Source organism: Podarcis pityusensis, assembly GCF_964106645.2.
Source record: "Podarcis pityusensis genome assembly, chromosome: 10".
Taxonomy (NCBI): domain Eukaryota; kingdom Metazoa; phylum Chordata; class Lepidosauria; order Squamata; family Lacertidae; genus Podarcis; species Podarcis pityusensis.
The window spans coordinates 21,234,701-21,258,322 of NC_138035.1; the positions used below are offsets into that span (position 1 = coordinate 21,234,701).

General features: G+C 42.3%; 2 protein-coding genes and 2 long non-coding RNA genes across 9 annotated transcripts in view; 3 read left to right on the forward strand and 1 right to left on the reverse strand.

Moving 5' to 3' along the window:
- The window catches only part of DHX58 (DExH-box helicase 58), a 32,295-nt gene extending 31,576 nt beyond the window's left edge, over window positions 1-719 (reverse strand). For 2 of the 3 annotated variants that reach the window (XR_013991330.1, XM_081024021.1), the window contains exon 1: window positions 450-719. The gene's annotated coding sequence lies outside the window, so the exon portion shown is untranslated. The remainder of the gene's footprint in view (window positions 1-449) is intronic. The other variant, XM_081024024.1, reaches the window with a different exon arrangement.
- The window catches only part of DNM1L (dynamin 1 like), a 40,750-nt gene that overhangs the window by 13,977 nt on the left and 3,151 nt on the right, over window positions 1-23,622 (forward strand). The window contains exons 3-18 of one of the 4 annotated variants that reach the window (XM_081024014.1): window positions 3,421-3,459; window positions 5,672-5,718; window positions 6,143-6,214; window positions 6,895-6,981; window positions 7,735-7,897; window positions 8,726-8,846; window positions 9,599-9,730; window positions 13,111-13,317; window positions 13,498-13,618; window positions 13,818-13,973; window positions 14,589-14,678; window positions 15,697-15,789; window positions 19,217-19,273; window positions 19,529-19,606; window positions 21,751-21,918; window positions 23,512-23,621. In XM_081024014.1, the coding sequence (XP_080880140.1) occupies window positions 3,421-3,459; window positions 5,672-5,718; window positions 6,143-6,214; window positions 6,895-6,981; window positions 7,735-7,897; window positions 8,726-8,846; window positions 9,599-9,730; window positions 13,111-13,317; window positions 13,498-13,618; window positions 13,818-13,973; window positions 14,589-14,678; window positions 15,697-15,789; window positions 19,217-19,273; window positions 19,529-19,606; window positions 21,751-21,918; window positions 23,512-23,621 (1,741 nt within the window). The remainder of the gene's footprint in view (window positions 1-3,420; window positions 3,460-5,671; window positions 5,719-6,142; window positions 6,215-6,894; window positions 6,982-7,734; window positions 7,898-8,725; window positions 8,847-9,598; window positions 9,731-13,110; window positions 13,318-13,497; window positions 13,619-13,817; window positions 13,974-14,588; window positions 14,679-15,696; window positions 15,790-19,216; window positions 19,274-19,528; window positions 19,607-21,750; window positions 21,919-23,511; window position 23,622) is intronic. The other 3 variants (XM_081024016.1, XM_081024015.1, XM_081024017.1) reach the window with 3 other exon arrangements.
- LOC308486878 lies at window positions 1,283-2,813 on the forward strand. Its single transcript, XR_013991351.1, has 2 exons — window positions 1,283-1,454; window positions 1,671-2,813. It is a non-coding gene; the product is annotated as an uncharacterized lncRNA (long non-coding RNA).
- Window positions 21,925-23,328, forward strand: LOC308486886. The gene is made up of 2 exons (XR_013991362.1): window positions 21,925-22,093; window positions 22,499-23,328. It is a non-coding gene; the product is annotated as an uncharacterized lncRNA (long non-coding RNA).

Consider the following 23,622-nt stretch of genomic DNA (forward strand, 5'->3'; position numbering starts at 1 on the left):
ATAAATTAGTGTTTGTTTATGACTGTATTGTGCGGTATACAAACTTATGCGCTTACCTTAATGTAAGCACATTTTAAATGGATATACACTTTGCTAACTCATTACTGTTAAATACTGAAAAGTTTATTTTACACTACTAAACCAAGAGGAAGCAATTAGGTACCCTCTTGAAGCTCTTTTGCCAAATTGCCCTTGTACTTACTCCACCCCAGTTAAGCCTCACCAGTGCTATAACTGATTACTTTTGTTGAAGCTCCTGATTCAACCTCAACTGAAGGCAGCCCTGTTCAGGGAAGCTTTTAATGTTTGATGTTTTATTTTGCTTTTAATTCTGTTGAGAGCCACCCAGAGTGGCTGGGGGAACCCAGCCAGATGGGCGGGATATAAATAATAAATTATTATTATTATTATTATTATTATTATTATTATTATTATTATTATTTACTGACCTACTAAAGTGCAGATATCTCCCCCTGTCCTGTCCTGGAATCTTTTTCTGTCTCTCCAGACATCAGAGCCAGGCATTCTTAACTGCCTCTCACTTCTCCTTCTCCCCTTATCTCTTCAGCCTAAGCCCAGTAATTCATCTAACCCAGCACATCTTTGACCACTTTGCTTGCCTTTCAGGTCTTCTTTCTTCTTCTTTGATGCTCTCTGCTGCCTCCTCCTTCTGCCTGTCCAGCACAGGTGCCAACCAGCCTGGACAGACCATCCCAACTAACCGCTGCTGACCAGTACCTGGCCATATATATGCTTCTTCTATCCCCTCTAGTCCAGGCCCAGCCAATCACACTGCCTGACTAAATATTCTAAACCTGCAGCCACCACCCAGAACATGCCTGTCTTCTATCACTTTGCATACTGAGAGTTCTATCTCCAACCCTCACCAAGTGTCAGTTAAGGAGTCCCAGGGAAAGTTAAACCGACTTTCACCTGAACAGGCAGAAGGCTTCCCTCATCAGATGCATTACAGTGTATAATATCACAATACAAATGCTAGCATGCACTACACACTACCCTTTAAAAGACAGTTTAAACAAGCAGGATTTCTTCAGAGCTCTCAAGGTTGCTTTTACAGTTCATGGGCCTTCATATCATTCCTGTTAGAATGCAATGCCCCTTACAGATAAGATTTTCCCAGGAAAGAGGCAAGCCATACGGATTTCTGCATTCTATTCAAACCCACCACATTTCCATTCTTCCTCAACCTCTGCTCTCAGGCAGTCTCACAGGAAGAAGCCCATATAAGTCCATAACTTATATGACTTCAGACTCCCCTGACCTCGGTGACTGAATACTCTGAGCATTGACTTTTGAAAGTTGTGATACCTTATACATCTTTTTAATAGTTTTAATGTTCTCACATGGCTAATACAGCAAGATGTATTTAAAAGGAGCTAGCCAAATAAGGGATAAATGTAACAAACAACACAGTAGTGTATCTTAATACAGTGGTACCTCGGGTTATATACGCTTCAGGTTACAGACTCCGCTAACCGCTAAGAAATATTACCTCGGGTTAAGAACTTTGCTTCAGGATGCGGCGGTGGCGCAGAAGCAGCGGGAGGCTCCATTAGCTAAAGTGGTGCTTCAGGTTAAGAACAGTTTCAGGTTAAGAACGGACCTCCGGAACGAATTAAGTACATAACCAGAGGTACCACTGTACAGAGATGCAAATTATGAAGTACGGTAGTGATCGCTGATCTTGTGTTGCTGTAAATGCAGGCAGACCATAACTCCCTGATTCTTAGGGGGTCTTTTATTATTGATGAGAAATGTGTAAGTTTGGGGAGAAAGTGGTAACAAGACATGCTCTCCCCCCCCCCCCCAATCAGCTTGGTGTAATTAATTCATGCCCCTGCAACTCTTGACTGTCTGTAATGTTTGTGAATTTTGGCTTTGTTTGGGTCTAAAACAGCATAATAAAGAGACTTAACAGAGTTTTTTCTTTTCTTTTCCCTCCTGCTAATCCTGCTGTGAAAGAGTCTGGAAGTGAAATGTCTAGCCTCATAAGTTTTTAAAGTGGCCTTTCACCTAAGAATTTCTTCTCATAGATAATTTTCTTTTTTCTGGCTGGGTGAGTTAAGGAGGAAGGAAGAACAAGTAGCTCTACAAGAAATTGATATTCTTGTCGCTCCTTTTGGGTTCAAAACAAAAATGTCATTCTTAGGGAAATAAATTAGTTTGAAGATGAGAGAGCAGCATTAAATTTGGAACATGACATTAAACGAAGTAGTGTCAAGGTACCCTTTCACTGAATTTTAAGAGCTCAGGCTGAATGTGGAGTGTAGAAATTGTTATCTTATATAAACAATACAGTTTATATATCAAGTTATCAAGCTTTTTGGAACAAAGTCTGAGATAAATAAAGTGAAACTGGACAATCATTTCCTATTCATAAGCCGAATTTATAAATCCAAGGCAGTTCTTTGTTAGCACAATGTATGAACGGTGGCCGCAGTTCACAATTATGGACTGCAATAACAAACGTTGCCATACTTTTGCAGAATTTGTGGTGGTTTGTTATGTTAGATTTGTTGTTTTTTGGCCAGAAACGTAGGTGGCCAAGAGAAATTGATGTTAAAAAAAAAAAAGAGACAAACTTGGGTGGCGAGGTTCACAATAAAGAAACAAACTGTTTGCTACAGTTGTGGGTTGTGCATCCTTAAGATCACTTTGGCTCAGCATGCAAAACAGAGTGCGATGGGAAGCAAGATAGCATCTGCTCACCCACCAGATGGCACCTGTTCCTCTCATTACGCTAGTTGGGTATAAAGTTGTGCAGGACCTACTTGCAAAAAAGAAAAGAAAAGTCCAGTGCAGCTTGCCCTGAAGTATGCTGGCAGTTTCAAGATTTTATGCAAACACCTCTGTGGTTCAGCCCTGTGTATGATGACCTTCATTGCACTGAATATTGAATAGCGTATATGATATCCAGTATGTGAGTGTCTGGGTTTGGAGGCAATACACCCACAACTAGTAACTAGCTTCTACACGTGTTAAAGCCTTGCCCAAACTGAGCCACTGTGATGGTTTTTCATTTCCTTTAAGTGGTGGTATCTTTCTAAACTACTCATCCTTGCTCATTTTCCCCTTCTAGCTTAAGTAAAATCTATTTGCCAAATGGTGGTTTGTCACTTTGCAGTATTTATGCTAATTAGAGGGAGTTACTGACAGCAGCAGTTATCTCAGTTAATATGCACTGTTAGGATCACCTTGAAATACGTCTGCTGCTAAATTAAGACTGGTTTTCAGAATGTTACATTCTAACTCTGCATTAAGCATGCATGCATTTCTCGTGTGGCACATATGTCTTAATGTATGTTGTGATTCCTGCAAGACTGATAATGTGCTATCACAGAGGGTCTGGAGGGAGGGAAAAATAACCAAACTTTTGATGCTGTTTCTTTTCAACTGCAGACCCTGCAACTTGGAAACATGCAAGGCACCTTTCGAAAGGTTTCCTATTCACTTCTTTTCCTCCTACACAGAATCTGCATGCTTTTGTATTCTAGCCACATGCATACCATGCCACTTTTATTGCTGCCTGCTGTCCTTTATTTGCACATTTACACTCTGGCTGCTGTGCTGAATAGCTGTTGTTTTGCTGGGCCCGCTGGCTTAGTTTGCCGTTTCCTTCTTTCTGCCTCTGTGTCAAACTAGAATGCAATGTAGAAATCTTGACCTATTTTTTAAAAAAAGAAAATTGTGATAAAGTGCTTTGTCATAATAACCATCACTGTGTTTTTTTTTGTTACCAGATTGTACTTTTAAATCTGTGGTAGCAAGAAGTCTGTTGGGAATAGCAAAACAAAGAGAGATGAATTTCAAATAAGTGCTTAAATAATAACAGGACGTGAAAGACTACATGGTGCCATAAATGCGGCCTGTGGCCTGCCAGATGTTGACTCCTGCCAGTCTTGGCCAATGGGCAGAGATTCTGAGATTTAGAGTCCATCAACCACTGGAGGGTCATAATTTATCTGCCCCTTGTTTAATGCAATGGACCTCTCATCAAAAGGACCCAGAAGGGCTTTCCTACTTGTTTTTAGTAAGGAATTAGAGGTCTGGTGGCTCTCCTGTCCCGCTTTCCCACTGGCTGTAGTAGCAAGGGCTCTACATCACAATCACTGGGGGCAGAGGTAGGGAGGAGAATGGTAGGAGAGGAAGAATTGTGTGCCCTACCTGTGTTCCTCCCTGCCGTTCTCTTCCCTGCTGGTACTGAGATGCATGTTGCTGTAGCCTGCAGGGAAAGGGGTTCAGCAGCTTGTGACTGCATAGTAGAGAGTCCTTCCCACCGGCAGCGGTGCCTTTCACTTGACAGTGATCCTGAAACAGGTCCTTGGCCTTGGAACCAACTTGTAGCCCATGACCAAAACCTGGCTGTCTCTCTAAGGTTAAATAACTTAAAAGTTGCATATCCAGAGTTGGAGACCTATCTTGCCAGTGTTCTTACCCTTAAATCCGATTGACCTGAGCATATAATACAATGTGTGTTGCTGGTAGCCACAACTAGAATGTGTCTCTAGAGGACACATGTGCAATGCACTTTCTTTCCTGAAAGAGATGTCGTCAAACAAGCAATGTTACCTGCTACCTTAAGATTCTAGGAAGTGAAATATCACAGGAAGCCAAGGGTAAGACAGTATAGTGGGCAAAATTAGACATATTAGTTGATTTGAAAGGTGTGAAGTCCTCCGGTTTATGAACCAGACCTTCTTAGATATCTAGTTTTTGTTTTGAGAGTTTTCTGTTTTGAATGTTTGTCTCTTTTCATTTCCCCTTTTCTCCCCAGGAAAGCTTATACGAAAGCTTCATTTTGCACATGTTGAAGGAAATTGCCAAAAATTTAGGGTGCTTTGGTGTATGTGATATGAACAGAGCATACCGGACAACAAATTAGTGTCGCCCCCCCCCCCCACTCATTCACCAGATGTCTTGTTCTTGTATGACTGAGTGGCCCCACTTAAGCTACAGTTAGTCATGGCTAAAGCCCCATTTAAAACCATTTATTCTAATAGGAGTCTGATAAGATTGGGGCCATTGCAGATAATGGCATGTTGTACTTGTATGCCACATACACACTTGTTCAATCACTCTTATCACCACGTGTGGGACTCTGGTCAACAAAGTGATAGTAATATATGATAAGGAGTATATGTTAGGCCCCAGTTTTTATCTTATTAGTATAAGAATTATAAACAGAAATGAAGACCTTAGTAAATATTGAGGCATTTGATTTCTGGCGAATTGACACTAGATTAGGGCTGCCATATGTCTGGATTTTCCAAGATATTACCAAGATTTCAAAGGCGGAATTGATGTCCGGGGGGGGGGGGATTTCTGAAAGGTGGCGCTTTGTCAGTCAGAAAATGTGTTTTTTGGGCTTTTTTGTAAAAAAACAAACAAAAAAACCCCCTCAACTTTTTTTTGGGTTTCTTAAAAGAAGCTCCACAACTTTCGGGGTGTCCTGGTTTTTCCTTTTTGAAATATGGCAAGCCTATGCTAGGTCCATTTGACGAATGCTCCTTAAATGCTTGGGGTTTTTGTTTTTGTTTTCCATCACAAAGGTTGAGCATAGACAAACTCAATGGAGAAAATGTACTTGAAGCTGAAAAAGTTGGTTGTATTGCTCCACTTCTTCTCTCATGCCATGACTGTCTCTTTCCAGGGGTTGATACTGAAGAATGGGGAAAGTTTCTGCACACCAAAAACAAGGTACATTTTCTTGATTTTAAAGCCACAAATGCACATAGGGATTTTGGTGTGTGCGTACATATGTGGCGGGGGGGATGTCCTGAGGAAAATGCACTCTGGTGGGCCCCCTCTTCCGTTGGGGGGTTTAGCTGGCATTAGTGGCGGACAGCAACAGTATTGCATGGCTGAAGGGTGCAGTTTTGATTTCCTACAATGTCCCAGTGTGGTACTCTTGTCACAGGCATTATGGGAAATTAAAATGGCAGCTTGACGTGGCCTCCTGGTATTGCTCAAAGCACAAGCCAGGAGAAATAAACAAACAATGGGAGTTCAGGGCAGGCATCAGTGGTGGGTCCTGTCAGGGTGCTAGGACCCTGGCAGCTGCCTGAGGATGTTGGGTGCTGATGTTGAGGGTTTTTTTCCCTTTTCCTTTTTAAAACTTCAGCTCTACTCAGACTTCGATGAAATTAGGCAAGAAATAGAAAGCGAAACCGAAAGGATTTCAGGAAATAATAAGGTGAGTGACTATGGTTGGCTCATCTTTTAAAAGAAGTAATTTCAACACAGAAACCACAATTGGGAAACAATGATGTACATTATTCAGATTGGAATTATTTTGATGCAGGATCTGGAGCCCACAATTGAGAAACCGTCATGCTATTGCTTTCTTAAGCCAAGTCACTTTTATCTAAGTTCTATGTTCCCAAAGAGGCAGAATCTACTACTGACGTTGCTCATAATCTCCAAGGACACAGCTCCTGTCAATCTTCCCTCGTGGCTTTGCATTATTGTCCTAAGAGCATTGCCTTGTTCTGTGAACTAAGAGGAGCTAACTTGAGGCCCTCCAGATGTTGCTGATCTACAATACCCATCCCTGATCCAGTGGAAGCCGTAGTTCAGCAACATCTGGAGGGCCAGATGTTAGCGGCCCATGAATGCTGTCTTCCATACAAAAATCAGGCACATTTGTCAGGCACATTTAGGGACAAATAGCCGAAGCATGTAGACTAAGCAAAATTTCAGACATGGACACCTGAACTGAGCAGTATGCTAGATTATAAAGACAGGTACCCAAATTACAAAAACAACCTAGATTCAAAGGCTAATTTAGGTTCAATGATATCTTGTTTTCTGAAGGTTACAGTTAAGCATGTTCTGGAGAAATTATTCTTTGTTCCTTTTTCCATGGCTTTCTAGGGAATCAGCCCTGAACCAATTCATCTAAAGATTTTTTCCCCTAATGTGGTCAATCTGACTCTTGTAGATTTGCCAGGAATGACAAAGGTAAGAAGGTTTTTGTTGTTGTTGCTGTAGAGTTAACTGATGAAAGTTCTATGTCGTTGGGTTGGGGTTTTTTTTTTTTTTTGCCAAGTGTGAAATGTGTATGAGAGATCAATTAATACCTTGTATTAATTGAGCCAGTGTGGTGTAGTGGTTAAGAGCGGTAGTCTCGTAATCTGGGGAACCGGGTTCGCGTCTCCGCTCCTCCACATGCAGCTGCTGGGTGACCTTGGGCCAGTCACACTTCTTTGAAGTCTCTCAGCCCCACTCACCTCACAGAGTGTTTGTTGTGGGGAGTAAGGGAATGTTAGCTGCTTTGAGACTCCTTAAAGGGAGTGAAAGGTGGGATATCAAATCCAAACTCCTCTTCTTCTTGTAGCAGACATTTAAAAATGTTTCTCGCCAAGATCCCCAGTTATCTCCCTTCCTTCCCCACACTATGCCCAGCAAACCCCACCACAACACTCTGCAATGGGCTCTCTCAGGTCCTTTTGCCTTCCTCCTTTGTTGTCCCTTGGCTGCCTCATCTTAACTACAGCATCACAAAGCCTTTCTGGAATTATGAGAGTCAGTCAGCAACCTTTCTCTCCCTATAATTCTCATGTTTTGGGGTTTCCTTCCTGGCTTTCTCTCCTCCTCCTAGGAGTGGCCTTTAGATGTTGTGCATTAGGAGACCTAACTGCATTTGCATCGCTCTCAATAGATGTGGTTAAAAGAAGGAAGGTCCACTTTCTTTTTCTTCTTCTCCTCACACAGGTGCCTGTAGGTGATCAACCAAAGGATATTGAACTTCAGATCCGAGAACTAATCCTTAGATTCATTAGTAACCCAAATTCAATTATTCTGGCAGTCACTGCTGCCAACACGGACATGGCCACTTCTGAGGCCCTCAAAATAGCACGGGAAGTGGATCCAGATGGTAAGTGGAGGGGGGAAATCAGGTTTCAGCATGTCTGATTTTTCTCTTTCTAGGAAACACACTTGTACAACACAGTTGATGATGTAACTCAGGGATGGGGAACCTTTGGCCTTCCAGATATTGTTTGGCTCCAGCTCCCATCAACCCTGACTATTGGCCATGCTGGCTAGGATGGGAGCTGGAGTTCAATATCTGGAGGACCACAGTTACACCATCCCTGTAGCTGTTACCCCTTAAAATATACTGTATCTACTGCCTGTTCTTACAAATGTGATTTGAAGAAGGGGTAGTTTGCAATTGTAATTTGTGCAATTGAAATGGCAAGATGCTTTCAAAGAGTTACCCGGTTGAAGTGCTTTCAGGCCTTCAAAGTGAAGTCACATCCATTAATTTCAGTGGGTCTACCCCGAGTAAGACTAAAAATTGATACAACTCTACATACATAAACCAACCATGATCTCCCAGAGAAGACTTTCAGGCACCTTTGTCCTTTCTGGTTCTTTTTGCTGCTGCCCCATGCTGAACTAAGCCAAAGTTTGGCTCATCTAAAGCTGGGTTCCTTGCTAGCCTTTGTCATGGATGTGTTTGCAGCTGTGAGCTCCTCTGGGAGAAATGGCAAGCCAGCCTTGGTCCTAGCACAAACTCGCAATTAATCTGAGAATGAGTAAATGAGTAATGGTGAATTTCTCTTCTCCCGCATAGCCGTGTTCACTGGTGCCTTTCCACATTTCCTTTTGTTTTTACTTTGGGTAGCTGTTTCCTAGGCTTGACAAAGTTAACCCATGACCAGCTTAATGTAAAATGACAGTTTTCCTGCCGCTCTGTTAGGGCGGCGCACCCTTGCTGTGATCACAAAGCTGGATCTCATGGATGCTGGCACTGATGCTATGGACGTACTTATGGGAAGAGTGATCCCTGTTAAACTCGGCATCATTGGCGTGGTGAATAGGTGAGTAGCATCAGAATGTGGTCCTTCCGTTACAAAGCAGTGCTTTACATTCCCGTGTTTTTGTGCCCTGTGGGGAGAGGGTTGAGGCCGTTGCAATTACTGGGCTCTTTGGTCCTCAAATCATTCTTGGATGTTTCTAAGACTAGTACGATGGGAAGGCCTAGGAGAATTGTGGCCTCCTACGCCGGTAGGAGCAGTTCGGACCAGTTTATTTGAGGGGTTACCTTACTCCACTTTGCCCATTTGACCGCTTTGATCTGCAGTACAACCACCAACATAGCATTGTAAGAAATGTATCTTCTAGGGTGATAATCACCCACACTTTGGAACTGCCTGCCTATTGAAATCGTTCACAGATGCCTTTGCAGTGCTCTTTTCAACGACTGTTTTGTTCAGGCATTCCTATCTAGACATGTAGCAGCTGACATGGGCTTTGATCTTGTTTTTTAACAATTGGTTTCAATTACACTTTGGTTTTTAAAGTTTTAACTTGGTCTTTTGTTGATAATTTCAGTGTTTTATTTTTGTGTAAATTGCTTAGAGGTTTTTTTGTTTTTTTGCAAGTGACCAGTTTATAAATTTTGTTAGATAAATAAATCTGATGCCAACTGATTTAGGATAGCGTCATGGCATAATGTCACTGTTCCTTCTAAGCCAGAAGAACATGTTAACTAGATTTTGGCAACAGAAAAAGAAAATGAAATGGTATCTAAATTAAATGAAACATGATTAATTTTCTGTCTCATTTTTAGGAGTCAGTTAGATATTAACAATAAGAAGAGTGTTGCTGATTCAATTCGTGATGAGTATGGTTTTCTCCAGAAGAAGTACCCCTCTCTAGCCAACCGGAATGGAACAAAGTACCTTGCTAGGACACTCAATAGGTACAAGGAACTGCTTTGATCCTAGTTTAGATTTTTCTCCAGTTAGAATTGTTTTGACTTGTTCTGGCCCATCCCAGTTGTGTACAGCTTTTTTGCACTTGGCTGGTGAAGCCGGTATTTAAGGGACAAGTGACTGATAACATCCTGATATTTTCAGTTCTTTTGCAGTTTTGAGTCTTGCACGTGGAGGCCATGAATGGAAAGCTGGCAGTTATTTGGGAGGGATTGGATGATTTGGTGTGCATGGCCAGTTTCATCTGATTATTCCCAGTGCTCTTTCAGGATGCCAAACGTAGAATGGATGAGTGACTGTTTTCATTGAGAGGGAAGTATGGGGTTGAGTTACATGTTAAACCTCAGACTTGGGGTTGAATCCAACCAAGTCATTGCATGAGTGCAATGGCTTCTGCAAACAAAAAGGAACTCTCCATCCTGTGCCACCCGCCCCCTCCCCCAGATCTGCTCCAGAGTGTTGGGAGAACCCCCAGAGCAGATATCGGGAGGGTGCTGGAGGTGGGATGTGGCGTGGGGAGTTCCATTGAGCTCATGGAAATTGTTTCACTTTTGCAATAACTTAGTTACATACAACCTTTTGTTTACAGTACTGAATTTTGGATTGTGCTCTACATCATACTGGCAGTATGTGGTATACAAAGTACTATATTTTAAGGTAATTGCCACTGCTACCTTTACAACAGTGGTACACCTGTAAGATAAATTTTGCCTCCCTTATTGTCTTTGAACCACATCATTTGTGGTTGTTGTCTGAAGAAGATCTTTAACTGATACATTTTTTTAGTCTGCAAAAGATTGCGGATAGGATTAGAAGATGAAGTTTTATCTGCGTACACATGCTTTATTAATTACCGCTTATGTCTTGAAGAATAAGAGAGAGAGAAAGTGATGAACAGTTAAAATCTCCTGAGGTTGTTGGCAGTGCTGGTTCCATTTGCCCTAAACCACACCTCACTTCAACCTGACATCCACAGACAGCTCATATTAGGTTCTTGGGGGAGCTGATTTAAATTTGGAAAGAGGGAGCTGGTTAAATACCTTCTCGCAAACTGCTGCTTTCCCTATGCTCAGTGAGCCAGATGAGCTGAAAACAAACACATGCAGAAGATCACCATCCCAGGTCTCTGAAATGAAGTTGAGTTTGGCCCTAACTGAAATAAATAATTATTTAAAAATGGAAACTTTGATTTATAATGAGTCATTGGTCCAATTAGCTCAATATTGTCTACACTGATTGGCAGTGTTTCTCCAGTGTTTCATTCAGACTGGGTACATTCCCAGTTCTACCTAGAGATGCTGGGGATTGAAACAGACCTGCATGCAAGGCAGATTCTCTGCCACTGAGCTATCGCCCTTGCCTCCTACTCTGTAAGGTTTGACCCCCCCCCCCAAAAAAAATCTGTATGTTAGTTTGGTAGAGTTTTCTGTTGAATGGCAGTAGCATAGAATCATGATGGCTTTTTTTTTTTTTTTTTTTTTAAATAATGTTTATTAAGATTTTCAAAAATACAGAAAGTAAGAATTAAAATACATTTCATAGCCTTATTTTCATATATCCACTTTCTGGGACTCCCCCCTTCCCCCACCCCTACCATATTCCTTTTTCATATTGTTGGCTCCACAAGCTCTCAGTTCTGATTAAAAACTTAATTTGTTTAAACCATTATTCGAATTTAAAATTTCTACATTCCTCATCAATACCCTTAATAAAACACAAAAAATTTCTTTCCCAGGGCCCACCCCATTTTCATTCCACAATTTCCCTTTTTTTTAATAATAAAGACACCCCACATACTAGAAATATCAGAAATAAGAAATAAAAGGTATAGTAGATGAAACAAAGCCAGTTCAAAAAAAAAAGAAGTTAACAAGCCTTTGGATTTTAGTTCTCCCCCCCTGTCCCCGGTTTGATTTCCCCCTGACCGCCAGACCATGTTGTCCGCCTGGAATTCTTACAATCCATAAATCACCTATTTCCCCCAACGCCTTGCTGGTTTTTTTTTTTTTTTTTTTTTTTTGTTTCCTTTCATAGTTATTTTTAGAACACTTAACTTCAGATCTTTAATAAAGCTCCCCCCATTGTTCTTTCCAAATTGTAGTCCAGTTTCCTCTTGTCCCGCTGCTGAAACGTTCTAATTCAGAAGCTTAGTAAGTCTGCAGGGATTATTGTTATTCAGGAACAAAAACTTGCGTTCAGTCCCTTCCTTTCTTCAATAGAAAAGTCTATTGTCTCCTTTAGCTGAACACCCTGTAGACAAAATATTATTTCCGTTTTGCAGCTTTCCCAGAAGATAACCAGTCCTGTAAAATTCCAATGGTATTTTTCCACTTACGACCATCTTTGTAATGTCCCGAAACTCCTCTAGGGGGATTGTTGTAACTTTGTCTTCTCTAGTCCAAAAGTCCGATTGTTATCCATGTTTTCGCCATTTTGTATCCAAGTTTTAACAAGTTGTAGCAAATTGTAACAAATTTAGCCAGCAAAGTTCTCATAATAAAATCCTCTCTGCTTTCCGACTTTGACAGCTACTTTGACAGCTGTCAAAATCTCCGACTCTTTTCACCAGGCTCTCTCTTCAATCACCCCGGTTCCCAGGGGGGGGGGGGTTACGTTTCTTCTCCCTCAATTCGTCCTCCAGCACAGTTCTTATGATTCCCCATCGTGGAATTCTTAGTTTTTATCAGCAATACAAATCTTTTTGGACCTTGGTTTCCCCGTCCTTGTCTTGGAAGGTTTACAATAGGGGGGGGACTGACTTCCTTTTTGGATCCCCCCCCGCTCGTGTCCAATTCAAAAAGAAATTCTTTTTTTCCTCCTTTTAAACCCAGTTTCCAAATTACTCACGGGTTGTTGTCTAAAAGTCCGAATTTTCAATGGAAGAAGTCAGCGCTCTCCGCCGGATGGCATGCGGCTGCGCTCGGCAGGGATAGCAGAGGACTCAAAGCACCACGCTTCTCCCCGGCACCCGATCCGTAGCCTTTAAAAAGGCTCCTTCACGAGTCGGGAGGGCGCTAGCGGTGCCAGCCGAGTCTCCATGTCCACGACCCTCGTGGCCGTGGTTTTTAAGGGTCCCCGCATCGCCGGTGCGGTAGGACCCAGCCCCTGCCGAGCAGGCTCCCTCCGGAGCTCGGAGGGAGTCCGCCATTCGGCGATGGCGCCAACCCGGAAGTCCCATGATGGCTTTTAAACTGGTGAAATATTAGGCATTTAAACCCATAGTAAGCTGCCGCTGGGAGAATGTCCCACTTGCTTAAAAGAAAATGATGGTTGCTTAATAACTGAAATGTGCTCATGAAAAACTGAGTGGATTGCATGTTTTGAGCTGTTTTCCTTAAAGTGTTGCATTTTCAAATTCTGTTTTTAGGTTGCTTATGCATCACATCAGGGATTGCTTGCCAGAACTGAAAACCAGAATCAATGTTCTAGCTGCTCAGTATCAGTCTCTGCTGAACGGCTACGGGGAGCCTGTAGATGACAAGAGTGCCACATTACTGCAGCTGATTACCAAATTTGCCACCGAATATTGCAACACCATTGAAGGGACAGCAAAGTACATCGAGACTTCAGAACTGTAAGCACAACTTCTAATTTGGCGTGAAGTTGACATGGATGGCAGATTGTTTAGAAACATTGCAATTAAACTGAAATTTGCTACATTTTTATGAATCCAATGGGCTCAAGTATAGGCAATATTATTTGGCTTCCCTATTTTCCTCCCTGTTGTCTCAGTGACTGTTTTTCCATTTTCCAGGTGCGGTGGAGCTAGGATTTGCTACATTTTCCATGAAACCTTTGGGCGTACCTTAGAATCTGTTGATCCACTAGGTGGCCTTAACACCATCGACATATTGACAGCCATTAGAAATGCTACTGTAGGTATTATCCTTCTTTAACTTCCTGTATAAGATGCAGTATCACTTTGCTGACCTGCACTCTCTATGCAGTGGGTGGAGTTTCAGTGCCTGTAGAGCATACAGCTTAGTGCTGTCTTGGGAAAGGGCACAGCACCCTGGGGAATCTAAATTATTACAACGGAATAAAAATGAATCTGTTTCCTTTTGGCTTGTCTAGGGTCCCCGCCCGGCCCTGTTTGTGCCTGAAGTTTCATTTGAGCTCCTAGTAAAGAGGCAAATCAAACGATTGGAAGAGCCCAGCTTGCGTTGTGTGGAGCTTGTTCACGAGGAAATGCAGAGGATTATCCAGCATTGTAGCAATTACAGTACACAGGTAAAAGAAGGAGCTAATTTGCAAAAATGTGTGTCTCACAGGGTGTGAAAATATCCCAGAAGAAACATATGATGGTGATATGGGTGGCATATAAATAATTTTATCATTTACATGCAGCCGACTTGACTGGGTTGCCCCAGCTACTTTGGGCAGCTTGCAGCAAAATACAAAATCAACATAAAACATTAAAAACTTCCTTATACAGGGCTGCCTTCAGACATCTTCTAAAAGCCATAGTTGTTTATCTGCTTGGCATCTGACGGGAGGGTGTTCCACTAGGATGCATTATTTGGACAGTGCCTTTTGAGAGAACTCTTCTGCTTGGAAGATGGAGTTGACAACTTTAAACTGAAAACTGCCAGAGTACTAATGTGGACTCACATAGGGTTGTGTGTATACATATGCATTCTTGTATTATATTGGGGTGGGCAAGTGATTGTGGTCCTCCAGGCTTCTCTGTGCACAAGCCACACCTCTTACTTGCCCTGCCATGCAGTCTCATCTAATGAACGTTTCCTTGAACTGTGATCATGTGAACTTAGTTTGTGTGATCTATGATTAATTCAGTTAGATAGTTCAGAAGTCAAACTCTTTCGTTGTTTTGTTTGTATTCAGGAATTGTTGCGTTTTCCGAAGCTCCACGATGCCATCGTTGAGGTTGTGACTAGTCTTTTGCGTCGAAGGCTACCAGTTACAAATGAAATGGTAATCTATTGTGGAGCTTGCTGTGTGCAGTGGCACGTTCCTTTTAATGGAGAGTATTGGTGAAAATTCTGTATTCCACTGTGGGCCTAGTTAGACTGATGTGTAAAGAATAATTTTGGGGTTTAGCATAATAGATTTGGAAGACAGGAGTGCCTGGCGTGCTCTGGTCCATGGGGTCACGAAGAGTCGGACGCGACTAAATGACTAAACAACAACAACAACAATAATAGATTTGCAGATGAATACTCCTCAGTGCCAGGATGCTCCCAGCTAGGAATGCCATTATTTCCTTGCGGTTGTAAGCTCCCCTCTGGTCTTAATTTTAATTTATTTTTTCCTGCTTCTATTGGTCCCTTGGGAACAAAAGGGGGATTTGTCTGTGTCCCAAGAAGTTGCAAAAACGTTCTTTTTACTGGCTGCTCTCAGAGGTATCCTGCTGTAAAACTGTGATGCCAAAAGTTTTTTTGTGTTCCCTCAAAATGTATCCATTTAAAAACAGTGTTGGGGTTTTTTTTTTGTTTAACCTGACCGCTCCATGGGTCTCCTGCCAAAAGGCTTTTGTGATCTTCTGCAAAGATGATTTCCATTGTAGGAAAAATGGCCACACCCACTTTTAAAGTTTGGCTACACCCAGTTTGACATGTGACCTCCAGAGGACCAGAAAAAGACTAGCCATCGCTGATGTGATACATTAAGCCAGTAACTTCAGGAGATACATGGTTAAATGCAATGGTGTAACAGCCATCACCAACCTGCTACCTTCCAGAGGTTTGTGTCTGCAACTCTCATCAACCCTTGCCAGCATGACATGATACGCCGACAGGTTGGCAAAGGCTGGTGTAAAATGATTTGCCCTTGGCAGATCTTAGGATCCTATGCTAGTGCTGTGCGACTGAACTGCATTTATAGGGATGTTTTTGCTACTGAGATCAATTCTAGGTTATTTGTCATGAACCCTTCTCTAACATTCACTTCAATGGGCAAAATTCTAAATTTTTAATTATATTCTTTCTCATAGGTTCACAATTTGGTAGCCATTGAGTTGGCCTATATCAACACTAAGCATCCAGATTTTGCAGATGCCTGTGGACTAATAAACAACAACATAGAGGTAAAGGGAGAAAGTCTCTCCATTAATTACAAATGGGTCTGCCATCGCGTGCACAGATAGTTCTATTTTGCAAACTCTGATCTTACTGGAATTACCAGATTTTCCTATCAGCTGCTTTGTATGAATAAAGATTCTAAAGGTGATACCAAACATTGGTCAGACTCCAGGTAGATCCATTAAAATCAATGGACATCGCCTGCGCTTCTGTCTTCTGTGAGTATTGCAACTTAAAAGAAACATAATGATCTTGCCTGGGTTGGGCCACAGACCCATATAGCATGGAGGTGTGTCTCAGAGGACAGCAATATAATTATAAAAAGCTTATAAGGTGGGTCTGTGACTGCAACATTTAGCAATCAGTGGTCATCTGGCTTTGAACAGAAGGGTTTTCTTACATCTGCAGTCAGAATGGATAAAAAAAATCCTTCCAGTAGCACCTTTAAGACCAACTAAGTTAGTTCTTGGGATGAGCTTTCGTGTGCAAGCACACTTCTTCAGATACACTGAAACAGAAGTTGCCAGATCCTTCTATATAGTGAGAAGGTGGGGAGGGGTATTACTCAGAAGGGTGGTGGGAATGGGAGATTGGCAGATAGCTGGGATGAGCCTGCTGACGACTCTTAATGACTGTAATGGGTCTTACAGGAAAAGGCAAGGGGTGAGAAGGTGAGAAATGGCTTAGTCATGTATAATGGGATAAGAATCCAATGTCTTTGTTCAAACCAGGTTTCTCCATGGTTTTAAGTTTGGTAATGAGTTGCAATTCAGCAGCTTCTCTTTCCAGTCTATTTCTGAAATTCCTTTGTAGTAAAACAGCTACTTTGAGATCTTGTATAGAATGTCCTGGGAGATTGAAGTGTTCTCCTACTGGTTTCTCTGTTTTGTGATTCTTGATGTCAGATTTATGTCCATTTATTCTTTGGCGTAAGGTTTGGCCTGTTTGTCCAATATAGAGAGCTGAAGGACACTGTTGGCATTTGATGCCATACACAATGTTAGATGATGAGCAATTGAATAGTCCCGAGATGGTATGTGTGATGTTGTTGGGGCCAGTAATGGTGTTGTCCGGGTGTATGTGGCAGCAAAGTTGGCATCTGGGTTTATTGCAGGCTCCGGTGCCAGTGTCCGTGTTAAGTCTGGTTGTAGTATTATTGTGGGTTAGGAGTTGTTTAAGATTGGGTGGCTGTCTGTAGGCAATGAAAGGTCTTCCTCCCAGAGCTTGAGAAAGAGAACTGTCATTGTCCAGGAGAGGTTGTAGATCTCTGATGATGCGTTGTACTGTTTTAACTTGGGAGCTGTATGTGATGACTAGAGGTGTTCTGTTATTTTCTTTTTTGGGTCTGTCTTGCAGCAAGTTCTCTCTGGGTATAAGTCTGGCTCTGTTGATCTGTTGTCTAACTTCATCTGTTGGGTATTTTAGTTCTGAAAAGGTTTGCTGTAGATCTCTTAGGTGAGAGTCTCTGTCTGTAGAATTGGAACAGATGCGGCTGTAACGTAGTGCCTGGCTATATACAATGGACTGTTTGGTATGTTTGGGATGGTAGCTAGAGGCATGTAGATATGTTTGTCGGTCAGTTGGTTTACGGTATAAGGTGGTGTCCATGCGCCCATCCTGTATTTTTATAGTAGTGTCCAAAAAATGTATTTCTTGCATAGATTGATTCATTGTAAGGTTGATTGTGGGGTGAAAATCATTGAATCTGGTGAAAGGTGTCCAGGGTCTGTTGACCATGTGTCCAGATGATAAAAATATCGTCAATGTATCGCAGATACAAGAGAGGTTTGAGTGGGTAGGAGTTTAGGAAACGTTGTTCTAAATCTGCCATGAAGATGTTGGCATACTGTGGGGCCATGCGGGTGCCCATTGCTGTGCCGCTGATCTGAAGGAACAGGTCATCACCGAATTTGATAAGGTAAGGGCAAATTGGCAGCCGCATCTGTTCCAATTCTACAGACAGAGACTCTCACCTAAGAGATCTACAGCAAACCTTTTCAGAACTAAAATACCCAACAGATGAAGTTAGACAACAGATCAACAGAGCCAGACTTATACCCAGAGAGAACTTGCTGCAAGACAGACCCAAAAAAGAAAATAACAGAACACCTCTAGTCATTACATACAGCTCCCAAGTTAAAACAGTACAATGCATCATCAGAGATCTACAACCTCTCCTGGACAATGACAGTTCTCTTTCTCAAGCTCTGGGAGGAAGACCTTTCATTGCCTACAGACAGCCACCCAATCTTAAACAACTCCTAACCCACAATAATACTACAACCAGACTTAACACGGACACTGGCACCGGAGCCTGCAATAAACCCAGATGCCAACTTTGCTGCCACATACACCCGGACAACACCATTACTGGCCCCAACAACATCACACATACCATCTCGGGACTATTCAATTGCTCATCATCTAACATTGTGTATGGCATCAAATGCCAACAGTGTCCTTCAGCTCTCTATATTGGACAAACAGGCCAAACCTTACGCCAAAGAATAAATGGACATAAATCTGACATCAAGAATCACAAAACAGAGAAACCAGTAGGAGAACACTTCAATCTCCCAGGACATTCTATACAAGATCTCAAAGTAGCTGTTTTACTACAAAGGAATTTCAGAAATAGACTGGAAAGAGAAGCTGCTGAATTGCAACTCATTACCAAACTTAAAACCATGGAGAAACCTGGTTTGAACAAAGACATTGGATTCTTATCCCATTATACATGACTAAGCCATTTCTCACCTTCTCACCCCTTGCCTTTTCCTGTAAGACCCATTACAGTCGTTAAGAGTCGTCAGCAGGCTCATCCCAGCTATCTGCCAATCTCCCATTCCCACCACCCTTCTGAGTAATACCCCTCCCCACCTTCTCACTATATAGAAGGATCTGGCAACTTCTGTTTCAGTGTATCTGAAGAAGTGTGCTTGCACACGAAAGCTTATACCAAGAACTAACTTAGTTGGTCTTAAAGGTGCTACTGGAAGGATTTTTTTTATTTTGACTATGGCAGACCAACACGGCTACCTATCTGTAGTCAGAATGGATGTGTGCAGACGCTGTCCATTCTGGTATTCTGAATGAAAAGTCAGCTGGTGCTTTGTCCTTGTGTGGCAAGAGAATTCCCCCTCCCCTTTTTTCCTTCTACCTTGGTTTTACATTGCTTGTGTCTCATTTGGAAGTTTGCTGATAGGAGTTATTCTTATGGAACGTTACCCGGTAGCCTTTTCTGCTCCCTCTTTGTATATATTCTCTCCAGTGTCTGCCAGTGTCATCATGTGAGTGTAAATGAGGGGAGAACCCACTCAACCACTTTGCTAAGAATTCCAAATAGCTCTGTTTGGAAAGAGAGGACACCCCAGCTTTCCTTTTTATGTGGCATGAGCATATTGAATGTTTTTTATGCTTTTTCTTTCAAAGGAGCAAAGGCGGAACAGGTTAGCCAGAGAGATGCCTTCTGCTGGGTCACGAGACAAGGTGAGTTGTTTGGCTCGATATACTTCATGGAATTTGGAAGTGGTGCCTAAGATCAAGTCAGTCATAATGTTACCACAGTAATTAACAAAGAGCTCCATTTATTCATGGGAGTCTGGAGTTGTTGGGCGGTTCTGTTCCAAAAATTCAAGTGCATGCACTCTTCTGAAATTTCAGCCAAGAGAGATCAAGGAGGCTCAGTTAAAATAATCAGACAAGCAATGCTGACATCATTTTCTGCCCTTCTTGCTTCTTTAGTCCACTAAGCCTCCTGGTGTTTTGGCACCACCCACCCAGGAGACCCCTACTGCTGGTTCTGCCGAGGTTGATGGCAAGGTCTGTCTTTGTTTCTTCCTCTAAGCACTGCATGCTGAAATCATTTTGTGGTGCACTCTGGTAGTGGTTGAACATGATTATCATAAGCATAAGCATTTTTGTCCAGATTTTGCCTGTCCCAGATCATGTGTTGCCAGCTGACAAAGTTGGCTAGTTAATGTAATTACATTAAGGTAGTAGGTTTCAAGTTATGTCTTGGGGAGCCTTGGAGCTTTCTTTCCACTACTGCTCTGTTCCTGTTGTGGGCAGCTTCAGGAGGCTGTTGGTTGTGTGTTCTTAGGGCATTGTTCTTCAGTGTTGGATCACCAGTGGGTGTTGGATCACACTCCCATGATCTCCATCCATCAGAGCCAGGGGTCAGGGATGAAGGGAATTGGTAGCCCTGCAACATCTGGAGATGCAAGGTTGAATAACACTGTTCTGGGTAAAGCTGTGATTTTGCAGCTGTAAGCTGCATCTGTGACAAACAAAAGTTCTGCTTGAGCTGACTCTTGTGCCCTAAGATACCTATTCCCAAATCTCTTGCAACACCCACTTTAACCTTAAATATTTGAGCTGCCAGTCTTTTGTATGAAACTTGAAAATGTGATGATTTAAAAAGTCTGTTAGGTTTATTCTGGTGCGTATCAGGATACAAGATCGCACATTTACCAGCCTGCCTGCCACAGCTCCTTCACCTTGAGCATGTCCAGCTGAAATGCTGCAAGTAGAGGATTGATAAAGTAGGGAATCTGCTGTGCAGAAATAATCCATATTCCAAACCAAACCATTTAACATCATTCATATTTTGGGTATTAAGCCATTGTACCAGTGAAGACTATATATGTATCAAAGGTCTAAGAGGAGTCTGCATGTGCAGGAGATTGGGGATAGGCCTTTGGACACATTCCCATCCCATGAACACCATTTTAACCTTCACGTGTTCGCATGAATGACTGAAGAGGGCTTAGAAAAAAACTGGGATGCTCTGAGTTTTACCATTTGTTCTGTTCAGTGGGAAAAGCCCACTTAATGAGGATGAGAGATTTTCTTAGTTGGGCTGGGGAACCTGTGGCTCTTCAGATGTTGGAGATGGTGGGAGCTGTAGTCCAACAACATTTGGAGGGCCAAAGGTTAGCTATCCTGGTTCATAGCCATTCAACCCACCTAGGGTCACCAAAGGAGCAGATAAGAGTTCACATAATCTCGTAGCCTTCCCCCGTAAGTTTCTCTTGCCTCTGACAGAAACATTGGTCCAGATCAGACAATTGTTCCCATAGCTAAATATAACTGTGTGGCTTAATACAGTGAAGCTGGCACTCAAGGAAAGCTGAAAGAGGGGCTCTCGGCCTCAACACTCTTTCTGCGCTGCATGGTTTATGATCCAGGAATGATAATTCAAACTGAGCCTCTTGAATTATTGAGCATATCAAAACACCAAATGACCATTTTTTAAAAACATCCGCCCATCTCTTTGTTTGATGCTTCCTCTCATCCTTGTGTGCGCTGATGTAAACTCAGTCTTGATTATAATCGGTTGCTACAGCCTATCATCTTTCTCATGTACTTAATAAAGTTTGTCTGTAGTTCTCTTGCTGAATACCTAGGTGTGTTTGCATGTCAACCTGAGTGATGAAACAGAACCAATGGAGAACAAATCCCCTTTCAGCTATGAAGCTCACTGGGTAGCTTGTCACTGTTTTTATTTATTTAGGCAGTTTATAAACCTCCCCATCATCCAGCATGTTGTGGCTTCCAAGGCTGCTACATTCAAACTGAAATATTGAATACATTAAAACTCCATTAAGCAGTAAATATCATGCAGTCGTAATATCAATAAAATCCATCAGAGCCATAAAACCAAACACTAATGCCAGTTGTAAACTATGCTGGAATGCCTGGGCAAGTTGGAAAGTCTTTCTGCTTTTTGGAGCCAGGCAAAGTTGGTGGCATTTGGGCTTTTCTGGAGATGGCTTTCTGTGTGTATTTAGGGCACTATTCAGTCTAACCTTCCTCAATGGTGTGTGTGTTAAATTGAAGATTTAATTTCTTGCATGTAGAATGGGATTAAATGAATCACTAATAATCAAGCATTTGGAACGCAGGACATTTTCCTTGCAAATAACTGATTGGAATTTGGGTATTGTATATTTTCTTTGTATTAGACATCCTCTGCTGTGGGAGATGGAGCTCAGGAAGCCGGAACAGGCAACTGGAGAGGCATGCTGAAAACCTCCAGAGCTGAGGAAATATTAGCTGAGGAAAAATCAAAACCAGTAACGGTCCTACCTGCTAGCCCTCAAAGAGGCCATGCTGTAAATTTGCTGGATGTGGTAAGTTTCTCAGCATAGGAACAAAATTTGCAAGCTGGTACAAGAAGAGCAGGGTGTGCTCCTCACAGAACTTAGGAGTGGGCAGGGTTTGGTCCTTTTGAGTTATGTTCTCAACCCCCATTTTTAAACATGGCTGTCAGCCAAAAGTATATTGTAGCTAGTAGCCAGGATAGAGGTATTCTTTAGGGGTAAAAGGTAAAGGTACCCCTGCCCATACGGGCCAGTCTTGACAGACTCTAGGGTTGTGCGCTCATCTCACTCTATAGGCCGGGAGCCAGCGCTGTCCGCAGACACTTCCGGGTCACGTGGCCAGCGTGACAAGCTGCATCTGGCGAGCCAGCGCAGCACACGGAACGCTGTTTACCTTCCCGCTGGTAAGCGGTCCCTATTTATCTACTTGCACCCGGGGGTGCTTTCAAACTGCTAGGTTGGCAGGTGCTGGGACCGAACGACGGGAGTGCACCCCGCCGCGGGGATCCGAACCGCCGACCATGCGATCGGCAAGTCCTAGGCGCTGAGGTTTTACCCACAGCGCCACCCGCGTCCCAAAAGTATATTGTAGCTAGTAGCCAGGATAGAGGTATTCTTTAGGGGTGGGGGAATACAAATTTATTGATCACCATGAATTCTAAAAGGTACTTTTGGTTTGTGCGAACAAGTACTTAATTTATATCAGCTGCATATTTTACATGCTAACTCTGTACCAAATTATGCACCACTATATTTATACATTCAGTTGGACTATCATGTGCAAATTAGCAAAATGGACAGGGTGGTTCAGATTTCATGCAGTAGGAGAGGAATAGAACATTATAACCCACTCTTTATCTAAAAGGGCTCTCAGAGTGGCTTATAAATCACAGTACAATAATTCAACTAATAGTTTAATAGCAAAATGCTACTGGTTTGTGCATTCTGTACCATCCTGCCACTGTGATTTTTGTAGCCGATTGCACAGACTGTTATTTTAACAGAGGTTGAAATGATAGATGGAGAGAGGTGAGACTCATGGGTTATTTTTAAACAAGGATATGCACTGTTTATACAGGAAATATATGTTATATGGAGTAGCTTGAGTTTTCCCAGGCTGTTTGTGGCTTTGTTAGTGATGATGTTGTCATGTCCATAAGCTTTACTCTATAATATTAAGGGCTGGAAACATGCTCTTAAAAACACAAAGAATAAAAAGCTCAATTTTGAGGAGCTGTGTTCTTAGACCTGGCAAATTTCTCAAGAACAATGTCCATTCACTCCAGCAAAGAACAGCATGTCATCTTTTTTTAAGGCCTAGGATCTATTGTGACTTGTTCACAAGTGACAGCAATGATGCCACCATTTCCCCCAAGAGTCAGGTATGTTGTGTCACCTCCAAGGTTTTAATCTGTAAAGCCTCATATTAACAATTTGTTTTTTTTAAAAAAAATTCTCTTGACACTTGCCAGCATTGTTATGTCACCAGACGGAAGCCACCTCTAAAATACAGGTGTATTTGCCACCTTCTTGTAGTTCCGTCTGAACCTGACTGTCCTTTTTGAAGTCCAGTGGAACTGCAGGCTCATGAAATATTTTTGACTCTGCTTTTTCCTGCATCAGCCTGTTCCTGTTGCACGCAAGCTTTCAGCCCGAGAGCAACGAGACTGCGAGGTGATTGAACGCCTTATCAAATCCTACTTCCTGATTGTGAGGAAGAACATACAAGACAGG